Source organism: Lethenteron reissneri, chromosome 57 (genome assembly GCF_015708825.2).
Source record: "Lethenteron reissneri isolate LAM-NWPU_2019-01 chromosome 57, ASM1570882v1, whole genome shotgun sequence".
In the NCBI taxonomy this organism is placed as follows: domain Eukaryota; kingdom Metazoa; phylum Chordata; class Hyperoartia; order Petromyzontiformes; family Petromyzontidae; genus Lethenteron; species Lethenteron reissneri.
Genome location: NC_083835.1, coordinates 3598771 through 3616051, shown reverse-complemented (window position 1 = coordinate 3616051; position 17281 = coordinate 3598771). Strand labels below are relative to the sequence as shown.

General features: G+C 45.2%; 1 protein-coding gene and 5 non-coding genes across 7 annotated transcripts in view; all 6 read left to right on the top strand.

Annotated features, from left to right (window-relative positions):
• Window positions 1–4733: 4733 nt before the first annotated feature.
• The window catches only part of TMTC4 (transmembrane O-mannosyltransferase targeting cadherins 4), a 55174-nt gene continuing 42626 nt past the window's right edge, over window positions 4734–17281 (top strand). For both annotated transcript variants that reach the window (XM_061575128.1, XM_061575127.1), the window contains exons 1-3: window positions 4734–4940; window positions 7318–7521; window positions 8084–8199. In XM_061575128.1, coding sequence (XP_061431112.1) covers window positions 7330–7521; window positions 8084–8199 — 308 coding nt within the window. In that variant the 5' untranslated portion in view covers window positions 4734–4940; window positions 7318–7329. The remainder of the gene's footprint in view (window positions 4941–7317; window positions 7522–8083; window positions 8200–17281) is intronic.
• On the top strand, window positions 14426–14497 carry TRNAP-AGG (transfer RNA proline (anticodon AGG)). The gene has a single exon. It is a non-coding gene; the product is annotated as a tRNA-Pro (tRNA).
• On the top strand, window positions 14898–14969 carry TRNAP-AGG (transfer RNA proline (anticodon AGG)). The gene has a single exon. It is a non-coding gene; the product is annotated as a tRNA-Pro (tRNA).
• Window positions 15797–15868, top strand: TRNAP-AGG (transfer RNA proline (anticodon AGG)). Its single transcript has one exon. It is a non-coding gene; the product is annotated as a tRNA-Pro (tRNA).
• Window positions 16458–16529, top strand: TRNAP-AGG (transfer RNA proline (anticodon AGG)). Its single transcript has one exon. It is a non-coding gene; the product is annotated as a tRNA-Pro (tRNA).
• TRNAP-AGG (transfer RNA proline (anticodon AGG)) lies at window positions 17179–17250 on the top strand. Its single transcript has one exon. It is a non-coding gene; the product is annotated as a tRNA-Pro (tRNA).

The window sequence follows — 17281 nt, the reverse complement described above, 5'->3', positions numbered from 1 at the left end:
AATCTTTCGGTCGTTTTTTAACCCACTTCCCGTGATCCAATCGAGCTGACATTTTGCACACAGACTCGTTGTGTGAGACAATTAATGTTCGTGAAATTTTTTCCAAAATTTTACACTGTTTAGGGAAAAAAATTAAATATTTAATTACCAATTGCCTAATGGTGGCAGACAATCATCTGACCCATAGGTGGCAGCCATCTCAAGCCAGAGGACGAGAGGACTCTAGCCGCCACGCATATAAAGGATTTATAGTGAAAAACTTTTGTTTTTACGGGTTATACTTATTTTTAATCCTAAATTATCATTATCGTGGGATATACAGCGTGTTTGAAAAAGATGAACCCGATTTGAAATCGATATATCTCGGCAACCACGAACCGCCCATGAATGAAACTCTTACCACTCGAAAGGGGCCGTCCATACATGACGTCACGCACCTATGGGGGGAGGGGGGGTCAGACATTCGTGACGATGTGTGACGATGGGGGGGTGGGGGGGGTTTGAGAAATGTGACGTCACATCAAAATGCGCAACTTTAAATAAATTTAGACAACACGTTCTACTTAATTAAATTGACTTTTTAATAAATGTTTTCTCCTACAACATCAGAGTTCAGCGCCACATTAAATACGCACTACAATGACAATAGTTTAAAGCGATTTGAAGCATGTTTTATTTTGGGGGGGGGGTGGGGGCAGAGCTTTGTGACGTCATATTTGAGGGGGGGTCTGACGATGGGGGGGGGGGGTCAAAAATCGTCCAAAATCGCGTGACGTCATTTATGGACGGCCCCTAATGGTTATCACACCGCCAGCCCAGCAATTGTAATAACAACACTAATAGTTATAACAACACTCCTACAACATCAGAGTGCAGCGCCACATTAAATACGCACTACAATGACAATAGTTGAAAGCGATTTGAAGCATGTTTTATTTTCAAAATGGAAATGTTTTTTTTGGGGGGGGGGGGGGGCAGAGCTTTGTGACGTCATATTTGAGGGTGGGGAGGGTTTGACTTTTTGTGACGCCATGTGCTCATCACTCACTCGTCGTGTGTGACCCCCCCCCCCACACTTTAATTATCATTCATCTCGACCGACGGCCCCACCATCCCTGCAAGCCACAACTTGCCCCGGCCATGCCCAGGCCACCACCACCACCCCCACCACCCCCACTCGCTTCGTGTTTAATTCGACTTAACAGCGTTGCGTTAACACCATTGGAACCTCATTTGGCAATTAAAAAAATGATAATTGTTATTTTACCCTTCTATCTGGCAACAAAACTGACACCTTTTGTTGCCAGATAGAAGGGTAAAAAAAACAATTCTCATATTTTTACTGGCAAAATGAGGTTCCAATGGTGTGAATGCTTAACGCGAGCTCTCATACTCTGATGGTGCATTGTCTTTGAGTTGTGCGCCTTTTAGCATCATCTGGTCCAACCCATGTGAGACTAGGCTCTAAGGAAAGCTGTCTCGGGTGTGGACCAATCAACTTCAAAGACAGTGCATACATTATCAGAGTTATATTTTTTGTTTGCATTATGGCTGCAGGTATTGTGGTCTATGCAAAGGTGTCAGTTTTGTTGCCAGATAGAAGGGTTAAAAACCAATTATCAGCGTTGCGTTAATTCACCGTTTCGTTCACCGATTCTCGTCTCTTGCAGTGTGATTTCACCTTTCAGGTGTTGTGGCATTCGATCAGAGGCGACGTTTCGTTATCGATTAATGGGCGTTAAAGATGCTGCGTTGGCAGCGGTGCAAAGGCACGATTAACAACACGAACAATAAAACGTCGAGTCATCGAGGCGTGCGTCTGTGTGGCGTTAAAATAAAAAAAATAGACGTTTCGGGTAATGGGCCTTCTGTGACATCCAACACCCCCCGATTAAATCAACTGTTGCAAAATCACGGTCACGATTGCTATATCACAACACTTACATGGACAATAATTGTGTCCATATTCCATCGAATAGAAGGGTTTTCTTCGGTCCCTTTCCAAGATAAAAGGGCATAAATTGTACTTAATTCTAGATTTGAAGCTTTCGTGACTGCAAGGATTCATACTCTTAGGTTTATTCGGTAAAGTCACGTAGGTGAAAAAGAAGTAAATAATAAAGTAATAGAAATTATAAAATAAATAAAATAATAAATCTGAAAAATGTTCCCCCTATTATTAACTCTATTATTTTATTATTTACTTACTTTTTTCCCTACGTGACTTTACCGAAAAAACCTAAGAGTACAAAATTGTACTCTTTAATTGTACAGCACTCTGCTGCCATGTGTCCAAACGTCCCCCACGTCCTGAAATCAGTACTGAGACTCAACGGAGGTTTTTCTGGATCTAATTAGATTTAATTTTACAGAAGATTTTATTCGAGGAGCGAGTTAACACGTTTCAGCAAGTGCGCAGGGATTGAGATGGGTGGAAGATATCTCTTAGGAGCCATTGAAGCCTTGTGAAATATTAAATTACCCATACAATTCCTCCACTATTGTTATTTTTCTTCTTGGTTCTTTCGGTAAAGTCACGTAGAAGGGAAATAATCAAAATTGTATAGTTTTATTTTTATTATTTTATTATTTCCCTTCTACGTGACTTTACCGAAAGAACCAAGAAGATGAATCCCTGCAGTCACGAAAGCTTTGACTCGAAATGTATTGTAATTTAATTGGGACTTCTATACATTTGATCATCAACCCTATAACACACACCAATGTTTCGTGCATAAAGCCCATAGCTGTCAACCCATACGGTTTACCCCGAATTCTTGTACAGAGAAATGTTGTTTTTAGGTCCATACTGCGTCCAGCCGTTTCAATACGGGCACAAATCCATGTTTTTTGTCTATTTGTTTGTGTTTCTTTCTTGCGATGTGACTTTGTAGGATGAACATTGAGATTTATAAGGGCACGGGGTGACCAATACGGTCTGAGTTGGTCTGTTATAAGGTAGGGCACTGATAAGGGTTCGACAGGTATGGGATCATCACCCTTTAACAGACACCACCAATATTACGTGCATAAAGCGTGAGCTTTCAACATTGCAACAACAATATTTATCCATAACCCCCCACCCACCGCACCCCACCCCACAAATCGATATTTAAAATCTTTCTTACGTAAAGTCAATTTGGAGGCCTCCTTCAGGAAGGAAGGGTTTGTGGTGGTGGGTGGGTGGTGGTTGTGGGTGGTGGTGGGTGGTGGTTATGATGGTGAGTGGGTGGGTGGTGGTGGGTGGTGGTTGTTGTGGTAGGTGGAGGTGGGTGGAGGTGGGTGGGTGGTTGTTGTGGTGGGTGGTTATGGTGGGTGGGTGGTTGTTGTGGTGGGTGGTGGATGCGGGTGGTGGTTGTTGGTGGGTGGTGGTTATAATTGTGGGTGGTGGTTATGGTGGTGAGTGGGTGGGTGGTGGATGGGTGGGTGGTTGTTGTGGTGGGTGGTGGTTGTTGTGGTGGGTGGGTGCTGTGGTTGTTGTGGTGGTGGGTGGTGGTTGTTGGTTATGGTGGTGAGTGGGTGGTGGTGGGTGGTGGTTGTTGCTGGGTGGTGGTTATGATGGCGAGTGGGTGGGTGGTGGTGAGTGGGTGGTGGTTGTTGTGGTGGGTGGTTGTTGTGGTGGGTGGTTGTTGTGGTGGGTGGGTGGAGGTGGGTGGGTGGAGGTTGGTGGTGGTTGTTGGTGGGTGGTGGTTGTTGTGGTGGGTGGGTGGTGGATGCGGGTGGTGGTTGTTGATGGGTGGTGGTTATGGTGGTGAGTGGGTGGTGGGTGATTGCTGTGGTTGTTGTGATGGGTGGGTGGTGGAGGTGGATGGTGGTTGTTGGTGGGTGGTGGTTATGATGGTGGGTGGTGGTTATGGTGGTAGGTGGGTGGGTGGTTGCTGTGGTTGTTGTGGTAGATGGTGGTTGTTGTGGTTATGGTGGTGAGTGGGTGGTGGGTGGTTGCTGTGGTTGTTGTGGTGTGGGTGGGTGGTGGTTATGGTGGTGAGTGGGTGGGTGGTGGATGCGTGGGTGGGTGGTTGTTATGGTGGGTGGTGGTTGTTGTGGTGGGTGGGTGCTGTGGTTGTTGTGGTGGTGGGTGGTGGTTGTTGGCTATGGTGGTGAGTGGGTGGTGGGTGGGTGCTGTGGTGGATGGTGGTAGTGGATGGTGGTTGTTGGTGGGTGGGTGGTTGCTGTGGTTGTTGTGGTGTGGTGGTTATGGTGGTGAGTGGGTTGGTGGGTAGTGGTTGTTGTGGTGGGTGGTTGTTGTGGTGGGTGGGGGTGAGTGGGTGTGTGGTGGTGTGTGGTGGTTGTTGTTGTGGGTGGTGGTGGTGGATGGTGGTTGTTGTGGTGTGGTGGTTATTGTGGTGAGTGGATGGTGGTGGGTGGTGGTTGTTGTGGTGGGTGGGTGGTGGTTGTTGGTTATGGTGTTGAGTGGGTGGGTGGTGGTTGTTGTGGTGGGTAGGGGTGAGTGGGTGGGTGTTGGTTATGGTGGTTGTTGTAGTGGTTGGTGGTTATGGTGGTGAGTGGATGGTGGTGGGTGGTGGTTGTTGGTTATGGTGTTGAGTGGTTGTTGTGGTGGGTGGGGGTGAGTGGGTGGGTGGTGGTTATGGTTGTTGTAGTGGGTGGTGGTTATAGTTGTTGTAATGGTTGTTGGTTACGGTGTTGAGTGAGTGGATGGGTGGTTGCTGTGGTTGTGCCTAGGTAACTAGCTTTAGAACATTCCCGGCATGCACCGCGCGCGTGCCCCCAGGCCTGCTGGGTAAATCCCACCATCAAGAAGAAGCAGCAACAACAGCAGCAGTAGCAGCAGCTGCTGCCCTCTCTCTTCCATCTCTCCCTGCACCCTCGTCACACACACACACATCTCGCCGTGTCGCCCTGCGCTGAGAGGTTCGAAGGCGGTGGAATGTCACGGTGATGCACCGGCGGCTTTGACGTGCGAAGGAGCTCGAACCGCGAAGGTAAAAAACAAACATCTTTCTGTCTTCCTCCTCCTCCATCCATCTCTCCCTCGTTCGTTCTTTCTTAGGGTGTCGGTCCCCTAAGCCTTTGCCTGGCGATGTGGAGAGGGGCCTTGCGGATAAGTTGTGAGAGAGAAGTGAGTGGTGGTTGTTGTTGTGTGGTGTTGTGTGGTGTGTTGGTGGTGGTGGCGCCGCGAACTCGGATTATACAACGCGTCTTCGCCGTTCGACAGGGAACGAAAGCGAATCGACGCTTCGTGGTGGTGTCAGGAGAAAGGTTTCATTCGGTTGCATGGTTGGGAAAGCGGCCTGCGTGTTGTTGTTGTTGTGTGTGTTGTTGTTGTGGTGAGCGGTGGATGGCTAGACTGTACACGAACCACGGCGTCCGTGCGCGGGGCTGCAAGGCGGTGTCAGGGCGCCCTCTGCGGGCGATGTCGGCGGCTTTGAGAAGTGAGAAGGCAAAAGCCGGAGCCGCCAAAGTTGCAACCCAAGCTATGGGCCATGTCGTAGACCCACAGAGACACATAGAGACACATAAAGACCCACAGAGACTCATAGAGACCCACAGGGACCCACAGAGAGATACTTTAAAGACAAGCCACGGTAGAGTGATTGTGGCCATTCAACTCGAGCTATGGACCACGGAGGAATCGACGAGCTATGAAGATTTTTTTTCACAGATGTCCAGTAGAAGCCCTCTCATTGTGGCCGGCAGACCTCGACATTGTACATTTAGCTCCTGAGCCATTTTGCTGCTGTAATCATGCGCAATAATAAAACGATGAATGCTGTCGTTACGCGTGTTTTGTGTTTTTGTTTAACCAGGAAAAAACTATCAATGACACAACAAGCGCAGATCCCGCGACCAACACTGCGCGTCTAGCAGTAGATTGATAATGGGTTGTACGTATGTTGAACTTCTTTCGCACCGTACGTAGCCAACCGTGCTAATCGGAGGTGCAGGGGGGGCAACAAATGAAACACTCAAAGTAGTCCTACAGAAATGAGTTTTAAATCTTGATTGAAAAAAATGACGTTGTGAGAATGAGAATCAATTTAACACCAGTGAACTCAAACACGTACACCCAGCTCTCAAGGCGAATTGATATTCTGACTACACAATCCGCAAAGCCAGCACTCCAACCGTGAGGAAGGAGCCATCTGAGGATCCAATCAAAACCATCACCTTGCCATACGCAGCAGGGGTAACCAAAAATATTTCCAAAATCATGAATAAACACAAGATCCAGGTCCGATTTAACACGGTACATAAAATTTGTGAACTGATCCCATCTGTGAAGGACAAGATTCCTGACATGCAATATCCCGGCGTCCACAAACTAAGCTGTGTCTGCGGCAGCAGTTACATTCGGGAAACTAAGCGACATGTCTCGGACCGTGTTCGTGAACATAAGGCAGATCTGAAACACAGTAGAACCAATACCTCGGCCATGGCTGATCATTGTTTTAATGCGGTGGGCTCGCACGAAATTGATTTCTCTACGACGAAGCTACTTTGCAAATCCACTGGCTATCAACAAAGATTCGTTCATGAAGCCATCCATATATACAGACACAGACACGATTTCAACGAGAGGATGGGTACAAATGAGCAATCATTGGAAGGACGTGATCAACCAGTTTAAGTCATAACTGGCTGTCATGTTCCCATCCGCCTATCTTCCAATGTTGGTTGTTATTTTCAGCTCTCAGATTTTACATTAATGGGTAAAATTTCTCACACCAACACAGCCACCTCCGTGCGGCGACCTCGCCGTGGAGGCCGCTCTCCAATCTTACATTAACATGCACATTTTTACCTGGCAGCCCATTAATTGGTGGAAACGCACCATCAGCGCTGTTGTTGACCATCACATTAATAGCTGCCCCGCCCATCCTGCTGACACTTGGGCAATGCCCATTTTAAACCTTTATCAACAGTTTGCCTTTAGAGGCTAACCCCCTTTTCCTGGTGACGACCGCTTGTTTTGCCATCGAAACGTCGTGGTTTAAATTTTTTTACTATTTTTCTATCTACGTGACTTTACCGAAAGAACCAAAGAATATTAACATGTAGGCTTTGGTAACCGGCATTATTCGTGAGATTTAAAAATAATTACTGGCGAAACGTCGTACTCGAATTGTAAACGTTGTGGGTTTATTCTCCAACACGCCAGTGTGCTGAACTAGTAACCAATTGTCATGTTTTATTTCCGTGACAAACCTTACTAATCGGCTGTGTCGGGTGGTTTAACGACACACATTTACGCAATCTAACCCAAACCCCCCCCCCCCCTCCCCCCGTCTGTTATGAATGAGAATCAACTTTGGTTAACGAACCAATGCACCGTATACACGCCTGCTATGTTGACCGCAGGCCTCGCAAGCGATGGCACAGGTCGGAGGAGAGAGGGTGCAGGGAGCCTCCTCGTTGGATCTAGATGATGCTGCCCTACCAGTACCCTCCATGCCTCCCGCGCTCGCTCGGGCCCTGGCCGCCCTCACAGCCGCCCTCTCCTTCATCGTCAGCTACGACGGCGCGTTCGTCTTCGACGACTCGGAGGCTGTGGTGGGCAACAAGGTGAGAAGCACCATTGGTACCTCATTTGCCAGTAAAAAATATAATTGTTTTTTTACCCTTTTATCTGGCAATAAAACTGACACCTTTTTTACGAGGAGTCATGTTTGCTCGTGTGTTGTGTAGCCTTAGGTTTTTTCGGTAAAGTCACGTAGGTAAAAAAATAAAATTTAAAATTACTAAAAGTCATCATAGAAATAAAATAAAATAATAAAATAAAATACTTTTATTTCTATTATGACTTTTAGTAATTTTTATTTTTATTTTTTTACCTACGTGACTTTTTCCGAAAAAAGCCTAACAGTATGAATCCTTGCAGTCACGAAAGCTTCAAATCTAGAATTGTTGTGTAGCCCTTAATTAACGGCTAAAGCCCTTAACCTCACCTCCGTCTCTGAGTGAGTCCGTCGCAAACCCTTCTACACTGCTTTCGTTGTTCGTGTTGTTGTTGATGTTGTTGTAACACTGCCGACCCGCCCCACCTACTACACATCTGTGAAAAAGAGCTTCATAGCTCATCGGTTTCCACGAGGATAAATAAAGATTCGGATTCTGCTCTTGACAGGACCTCAAGCCCGAGACCCCTCTGTCGGCGCTTTGGACAGACGACTTCTGGGGAGGGCGCCTAAGCAGCAACAGCAGCCACAAGTCGTACCGGCCCCTCACCGTGCTCACGTTCAGGTCGGTGTCACGCTCTAAGACGAGCGGTGTTCACCAGAGGTCGCAAACGGGTTTTGATTCCTTACCCGTACCCGTACCCGGCCTAACCAGGGTCACAAATGGGTACCCGTACCCTACCCGTACCCGTACCCTACCCGAAATGAGTGACAAACGGTTACTCACCAGTGACTCACGGCCTACCCGTACCCGGCCAGACCAGGGTCGCAAACGGCTACCCGTACCCGTACCCGGCCGGGTACGGGTAGCCGGGTATCGGGTAGGGTACGGGTATCGGGTACCCGGTTGCGACCTCTGGGATAAAGCCATGTTGCAGGCGCGGGTGGGTTGATTCTAGGAACTTGAATTATGAGAAGAGACAAGACGTTGGGAAATGAGTGACAAACGGTTACTCACCAGTGACTCACGGCCTACCCGTACCCGGCCGCACCAGGGTCGCAAACGGCTACCCGTACCCGGCCGGGTACGGGTAGCCGGGTATCAGGTAGGGTACGGGTATCGGGTACCCGGTTGCGACCTCTGGGATAAAGCCATGTTGCAGGCGCGGGTGGGTTGATTCTAGGAACTTGAATTATGAGAAGAGACAAGACGTTGGGAAATGAGTGACAAACGGTTACTCACCAGTGACTCACGGCCTACCCGTACCCGGCCGCACCAGGGTCGCAAACGGCTACCCGTACCCGGCCGGGTACGGGTATCCGGGTATCGGGTAGGGTACGGGTATCGGGTACCCGGTTGCGACCTCTGGTGTTCACGTTTCTGCTCGCCGCTGCTCGGGTGTGCATTGCACATCGTCCTCAGCCTGTCCACGCCGAAAGGTCGATTGCAAATCCTGCAGTTTCCCTGTTGCCCTGCTGCCATCCGGTGAAGTCGGAGATTATCACGGGTGGAAAAAACCCGATTTTTCCAGCGGCAGGCATCGGGTTTTTTCTTTAATACAATTAAAACCCGATTTCGGGGATTAAAACCTGGTTTAATGAATACGAAACTCTGATCCAAGGCTTAGGCTGCTTCCTCGTCGGTGCTGCTATCGTACTCGGGGGGGCCGTCGGGCACGGGGTAGTCGTAGAATGCGGCGGGCAGGTTGGTCTTGATGAACACGAGCTTTTCCTCCACAATCGTGGGCGCCAGTGAGTTCCTTGGCTTGGAATGGATGAAGCCCATCGTTGAGAAGTTGGCGAAGTGCGGTTCTGCAATTAGAACCAATTAAACCGGATATCTCCCAATCTCAGACGATCAGGTTTAATATAAAAAGACAATTAAACCCGATTGCAAAAAACCCGACTGTGCCACCCTTGGAGATTATCACCGTTCTTTTTCCGCCGCTCGCAAAGATGCCTTGAAAATGTATCGTAGACGGTGCCCTTTTCGGTGGACCGTGAAACTCCGTTTGCAACGAGCCAATGAATGGGCGGGAGGAACCGGGTCATTTTATGAGCCTATCGCTCATCACATCTAACGGGTGACGGCGCAGCCCCCGCAAGTGCTTGCTCTCACTCCGCCGATGGCAGAAAGGCCTTCGCGAGAGAAAGCTCTAGAGCAGTGGTTCCCAACCTTGTCGAGTGTGCCGGACCCCTTTTCAACCTCCAAACATTTCTCGGACCGCACACACGCTACTACGAGTAGCTGTTTGAGATTGTACATTTCCTTGATGAGGATGTTATTTTTCGATTTAAAGCTTTCGTGACTGCAGGGATTCATCTTCTTGGTTCTTTCGGTAAAGTCACGTAGAAGGGAAATAATAAAATAATAAAAATAAAACATTTATTTTGTTTTATTTTTATTATTTAATAATAATAACATCCTCATCTTCTTGGTTCTTTCGGTAAGTCACGTAGAAGGGAAATAATAAAATAATAAAAATAAAACATAATATTTTATTATGTTATTATGTTTTATTTTTATTATTTTATTATTTATATTTTATTATGTTTTATTTTTATTATTTTATTATTTCCCTTCTACGTGACTACCGAAAGAACCAAGAAGATTAGGATGTTATTATTATTTTTCTTCTCCACGGATCCCCCTGTAGTAGTAGCAGTAGTGGCCTCGCGGATCGCCAGGCGTTGCGCGGACCGCAGGTTGGGAACCGCTGCTCCCGAAGAGCTTTTCTAGAGGGAATTTTTGCCCTACTCTTCCATTTCTGGCCCCCGACGTCTTGGAATAGGTGGTAGTCATTTTCTTGGTTCTTTCGGTAAAGTCAAGTAGAAGGGAAATAATAAAATAATACAAATTAAACATAATAAAATACAATTCTCATGACGTTTCGGCCACAACGCAAGCAGCCGTTCTCAGGTGAAGAACAGGTCTGTCGGAAAGACAGCGTCTCAATGAACACCACCAAGCTTGGCAGCGTATATTTAAGCTGCTGGGTTAGAGGAGGAAGGGTGCCTTGACAAACGCATTTGCATATCAACAGAGGAATTTAGCATATTCATGGAAAATGCAGATATGGCGTTAGTCACTACTTGTGGAATGCGTAGGAGGTGGGGGGGGGGTCAAAGTCATATTATGCCTGTGCATTATGTAGGATTAGCAGCAACAAAGGGAGGAAGTAGGGTTAGCAGTAATAAAGGGAAGGAATTTTAATAGTAAGGAGCTGCAGCAGCCTAACCAGAGGTGGGAGTGTGCCCGCATGCTATCCCACCGCACGCGATGGTGGCGATTTACGAGTTGCCTGAAATCTTTTTGTTTTCTAATTTGGTTTGATTGCATTGCCTGTGAATATTGACAAGTCCGTTAGATTTTGGGAGACCGGCGACACATTTTGTTGCACACTTTCTGCTCGCCCCCTTGGTCAAGCTCGTCCAAGCTGTGGTGACTCACCGTTACTGCGAGAGCGGTTGACAGCTGTAGTCCCGGCTGACTATGCCTACTACACTTGGCATCGCACTCCTCCCCCCGGTGTGAATTAGGTGCTGGTGGTACACGAGCATTTCCTTAATTCATTCTGTGTTCTGTTCACCCGAGAGGTTTGAAAGAACATTTCACCCCTACTTATAAACAGCTGTTGGGTATTAAACACACTCTCAGCCAACCCTCCTGGAAAATATATATCAGGCTGCACAGTGTACCTGCTGTTTTAGTGTTGTGGATTTTAATGTTTCGCAGAGATATGGTGTGTGTGTGTGATGTACAAGTTCTATCGGGTATTGAAAAGTTTCTACTTCAGTAATTTCACTGTGAAAATATCAGGCCAAACAACTTGGTCACAACACACAAAGACAAGGATCTCTGTGGTAGGCTAGATTGACTGTTGGGGTCAGTGTTTGTTGACAAACACCAATGAAGGCAGTCAGGACTCAAGGCCGCGTTTGTCTCCCCAGTGCGGATGTTGACACACCAGGTACTAAATTTCGATTGAAAGCTTTCGTGACTGCAGGGATTCATCTTCTTGGTTCTTTCGGTAAAGTCACGTAGAAGGGAAATAATACAATAATAAAAAGAAAACATAATAAAATACATATTCTTAGGTTTTTTTCGGTAAAGTCACGTAGGTAAAAAATTTAAATTAATAAAAGTAAAATAAAATAAAAAATCACGACGTTTCGGAGGCAACACAAGCTTCCGTCTTCAGGTGGAACCGTCACAGCACGATAGCTGTATCATATACAGCTATCGTGCTGTGAGAACTCTCACTTGATACAGCTGTCGTGCTGTGACGGTTCCACCTGAAGACGGAAGCTTGTGTTGCCTCCGAAACGTCGTGATATTTTTTATTTTTTTTACTTTTATTAATTTTAATTTTTTACCTATGTGACTTTACCGAAAAAAACAAAGAATATGAATCCTTGCAGTCACGAAAGCTTCAAATCTAGAAATTATAAAATACAATTCTCACGACGTTTCCGCCACAACGCAAGCAGCCGTCCTCAGGTGAAGAACAGGTCTGTCGGAAAGACAGCGTCTTAATGAACACCGCCAAGCTTGGCAGCGTATATTTAAGCTGCTGGGTTAGAGGGGGAAGGGCGCCTTGACAAAGGAATTTGCATATCAACAGAGGAATTGAGCATATTTATAGCAAATGCAGATATGGGATTAGTCACTACTTGTGGAATGCGTAGGAGGTGGGGGGGGGGTCTTAAAGTCATATTATGCCCGTGTATTATGTAGGATTAGCAGCAACAAAGGGAGGAAGTGGGGTTAGCAGTAATAAAGGGAATGAATTTTAATAGTAAGGAGCTGCAGCAGCCAAAGGTACTGATTTAAATACCTACTCGACGTAGGAGAAGCCCAGGACTGATGCTGTAAACACTCGCCACTGATGTTAGTCATGGAAAGTAATGGAACTTAGGTTGATAATTGTTTTTTTACCCTTTTATCTGGCAACAAAACTGACACCTTTTTACAAGGAGTCATGTTTGCGTCATCTGGTCCAACCCATGTGAGACTAGGCTCTAAGGAAAGCTGTCTCGGGTGTGGACCAATCAACTTTAAGGACAGTGCACATTATTAGAGTTATGTCTTTTGTTTGTATTATGACTGCAGGTATTTCGGTCTATGCAAACATGACTCCTTGTAAAAACGTGTCAGTTTTGTTGCCAGATAGAAGGGTAAAAAACCAATTATCATATTTTTACTGGCAAATGAGGTTCCCATGGAACTTAGGTTGTCGCGTTCAGAGGGCAGCACGCTACCCACTACTCCGCCGTAGACGTTTGAAAATGTAGGTTAAAGGAATTGTCTGAGTTTAAAAATACACAGATTGAATTCCCTTTCATTCCATCAATCACCGTGACGTTTTCGATAGACAGATTGCCTTTATATTTAAACTCAAATATTTATATTATGAATAAACTCGCGAAGGGCTCATAGAGACCATGAGTCAATTTTTTTTTTCACAAACCAGGGTGAACAAAAAAAACCCATCCAGGGAACCAATCTCGACGCGACACGAAACGCGACGCAAACATTTAAAAGAAAGTGAAAAATTAAACGTACATTAAAAAACCACACCAAACTACGCAACACATTCCACTTGACTGACCCTATACCCTCACCTACACCCCCTCCCGACATCCCCCCCTTCACCCCCCCCTACACCCCCCCCCTACATCCCCCCGACACCCCCCTACACCCCCCTCCCTACATCCCCCCCCTACACCCCCCCTACACCCTCCCTACACCGCCCCCATACACCCCCCCATACCCCCCTATACCCCCCCTACACCCCCCATACACCCCCCCTACACCGCCCCCCACACCCCCCCACACCCCCCTACACCCCCCTACACCCCCCCTATACCCCCCTACACCCCCCATACACCCCCATACACCCCCCCTACACCGCCCCCCACCCCCCGTGTTGGGAGGCAGTCGATGACAATTGTGTTTTTGTACGCAGCAGCAGCAGGAGGAAGGCATCAAAAAGCGGCCTCCGCGTGCAGCTGCGTGTGAAGCACTTTCAGTCGCTTCACACTCTCCCGTTGCCTTTCTTCCTTTTGTCAGTCAGCATTTGCAATTAACCAAGCCCCCCCCCACCCAAACCACCTTACCGAGCTGTGCCTTCAGCTTTACTGCACTGCTCATGGGGGGCTCATCTCGGAGTTGATGGGTGGGTTTTTGGTGTTTACGTGAAGCAAATCGCCGATTAAAAGTTGAGCATTTTTTCTGTTTAACTCGACTTGTGTGTCCGTTTTAAGTGTTTTTTTTTTGCTCGTTTTGTAACGACGGCGTTATCGTGAACGAACGCCCGATATGATCATTCGACGGCGATCTGAAACAGATCCACGTGGCCACTCCCGCAGCAGTTGGATGGGATATCAAATCTTGACATCAATTTGTTATCTGTTGCAATCCCCCAAACATGCCATACGAAAGAAGACAAATTATTATGTCTTCGTCCATAAGATTAGTGCATTTGTCCACGAGAGGGCAGTAACATCGTTATTTAAATTGTTTCGTTGATTACCCGTACTAGATCTAGACTTTTAAAGTGTTTACTTTAAATAAAAATTCAATTTAAAATTCATTTAATTTCCACATTTAACCAAAAAAATGCATAGCTTCTGCAAAAGTCAACATTTTCGTAATGTATTTGTTGTAAAAAAAATTGCAGTGCTAGCTGTAAGGCAACCAGATTGGGCGAAAATGCACAATACGCGTAATGAGTGTTTTTGTTGTTGTGTGCGGTCATTTTGTCGACCAGGCTGATAGTGGCAGAGTGCCTACATCGGAGAACCCAGTTTCCTGATGACTGCTTTCTAGACCTCAACTAAACCCACGTGGCTCGTTGGTCTAGGGGTATGATTCTCGCTTAGGGTGCGAGAGGTCCCGGGTTCAAATCCCGGACGAGCCCAAGAAAAATATACTTTTTTGTGACTTTTTTTTACCTTTTCCAAATAACGTAAAGTTCTAAACAATGTCCAGTAAAGTGTATTGCGGTTGTATTAATATTATTGGTTCCTTCGGTAAAGTCACGTAGAAAGGAAATAATAAAATAAAAAATCAATAAAACGTTTCGATTGCAACACAAACTTGTGTTGCAATCGAAACATCGTGAGAATTTTATTGTTTTATTTTTATTAATTTATTGTTTTTTCCCTGCAGTCACGAAAGCTTTAAATCGAAGGTTATTTTAATGTTAAATTTTTTTAATAATGAAGGCTGTAACGTATACAAATTTGGTAAAAATCCCAAATGAGCAATGTTTTCCTTGTGCCTTTTTTCAGTGATATGGCTGCATGGCTCTAACGGCTGGCTCGTTGGTCTAGGGGTATGATTCTCGCTTAGGGTGCGAGAGGTCCCGGGTTCAAATCCCGGACGAGCCCTGGAAAGTTATTTTAATTTATTTAGATAAATACATTTTAACTGCAAGGGATGTTTCCTTGCACGGTGATCAAATACATTTTATTGTTGTAAATTCCCAATGCTTGAATGCAGCCAAATAAGGTGACCGGAGAGATTAAATGTGATGTTTTTAAATCCTTTATATTAAGTTCGCTTGCTTGCTGGCGTGCTTGCTTGCTTGCGTGCTTGCGTGCTTGCTTGCTTGCTTACGACCGTGTAAATCTTTCGGTCGTTTTTTAACCCACTTCCCGTGATCCAATCGAGTTGACATTTTGCACACAGACTCGTTGTGCGAGACAATGTTCGTGAAAAAAAAATTCCAAAATTTTACACTGTTTAGGGAAAATAAATGAAATATTTAATTACCAATTGCTTAATACTGGCAGACAATCATCTGACCCATAGGTGGCAGCCATCTCAAGCCAGAGGACGAGAGGACTCTAGCCGCCACGCATATAAAGGATTTATAGTGAAAAACTTTGTTTTTACGGGTTAATTTTTTTTGTGCAGTCAATTGTGACCAGGCTGATACCATTAATTTGTGAATACTCGGGAAACCAATTGAATGATTGAATGTGCGGTTACCCAGATTCAAACTCAAATTTTGCAATGGTACAAGGTCAATGCTTTAGCTCCAAGCTATCGCCTCCAAAACAGAACATTTTAAGTAAATGCCAGTTTGTGTCTCAGTGCTGTTCTTGCAAAGAAACTTTTGGCAATGTGAACTTTCCTTTTTAAGAACCAGCCACATGTGCCTGATGCTGTAGCCTCACATTGTGTGCACGTGGCTGTGGCTGTGTGAGTGTCTGGCTCGTTGGTCTAGGGGTATGATTCTCGCTTAGGGTGCGAGAGGTCCCGGGTTCAAATCCCGGACGAGCCCTGACTTTTCCATTTTTTGGAGCTAATTTTATAAGACGCTTATAATTCAGGAATTGCACAACCACTTAAGTGCCGTGAAGTGTATGCTAATTCAGTGTTTTGCACACAGCTGATACAATATTGTGAATTGCTTTACACATAGGTCATAAACTTGAAAAAAGTAATATTCTTTAACTTGTTTTTTGGCATGATAATTGGTTTTTAACCCTTCCATCTGGCAACAAAACTGACACCTTTTTCTACAAGGAGTCATGTTTGCATAGACCACAATACCTGCAGTCATAATACAAACAAAAAACATAACTCTGATGTTTTTTGACCTTGTTTCCCGTGGGGTTTTTATTTTCTTAAGCACATTTGTGTGAAGCCTTGAGAGGCTTGCCATACTGCCACGTGTGACATCCAGGCATTTTACACTGCTACCTATTTCCAAATAACGTAAAGTTCTAAACAATCGGTTATATTAATGTTATGGTTTTTTAGTAACGAAGGCTGCAACGTATACAAATGTAGTGAAAATCTAAAATTAACATGTGCCTTTTATTTTAGTGATGTGGCTGATACTATTTACTTGCATAGCTGCAACGACTGGCTCGTTGGTCTAGGGGTATGATTCTCGCTTAGGGTGCGAGAGGTCCCGGGTTCAAATCCCGGACGAGCCCAAGAAAAATATACTTTTTTGTGACTTTTTTTTACCTTTTCCAAATAACGTAAAGTTCTAAACAATGTACAGTTAATTCTAGATTTGAAGCTTTCGTGACTGCAAAGATTCATATTCTTAGGTTTTTTCGGTTAAGTCACGTAAGTAAAACATCAAAAACATCTTGATGCAGCTTATTCGGCTGTGACGGTCCCACCTGATGACGGAGACTTGTGTTGCCTCCGAAACGTCGGGTTTTTTTATTTTTTTATTTTTATTTTATTTTTATTTTGATGTTTTACTTACGTGACTTAACCGAAAAAACCTAAGAAAAATGTACAGTTAAGTGCATTGCGGTTGTATTAATATTATTGGTTCCTTCGGTAAAGTCACGTAGAAAGGAAATAATAAAATAAAAAATCAATAAAACGTTTCGATTGCAACACAAACTTGTGTTGCAATCGAAACGTCGTGAGAATTTTATTATTTTATTTTTATTATTTTATTGTTTTTTCCCTGCAGTCACGAAAGCTTTAAATCGAAGGTTATTTTAATGTTAAAATGTATTAATAATGAAGGCTGTAACGGATATAAATTTAGTGAAAATCCCAAATGAGCAATGTTTTCCTTGTGCCTTTTTTCAGTGATATGGCTGCATAGTTCTAACGGCTGGCTCGTTGGTCTAGGGGTATGATTCTCGCTTAGGGTGCGAGAGGTCCCGGGTTCAAATCCCGGACGAGCCCTGGAAAGTTATTTTAATTTATTTAGATAAAT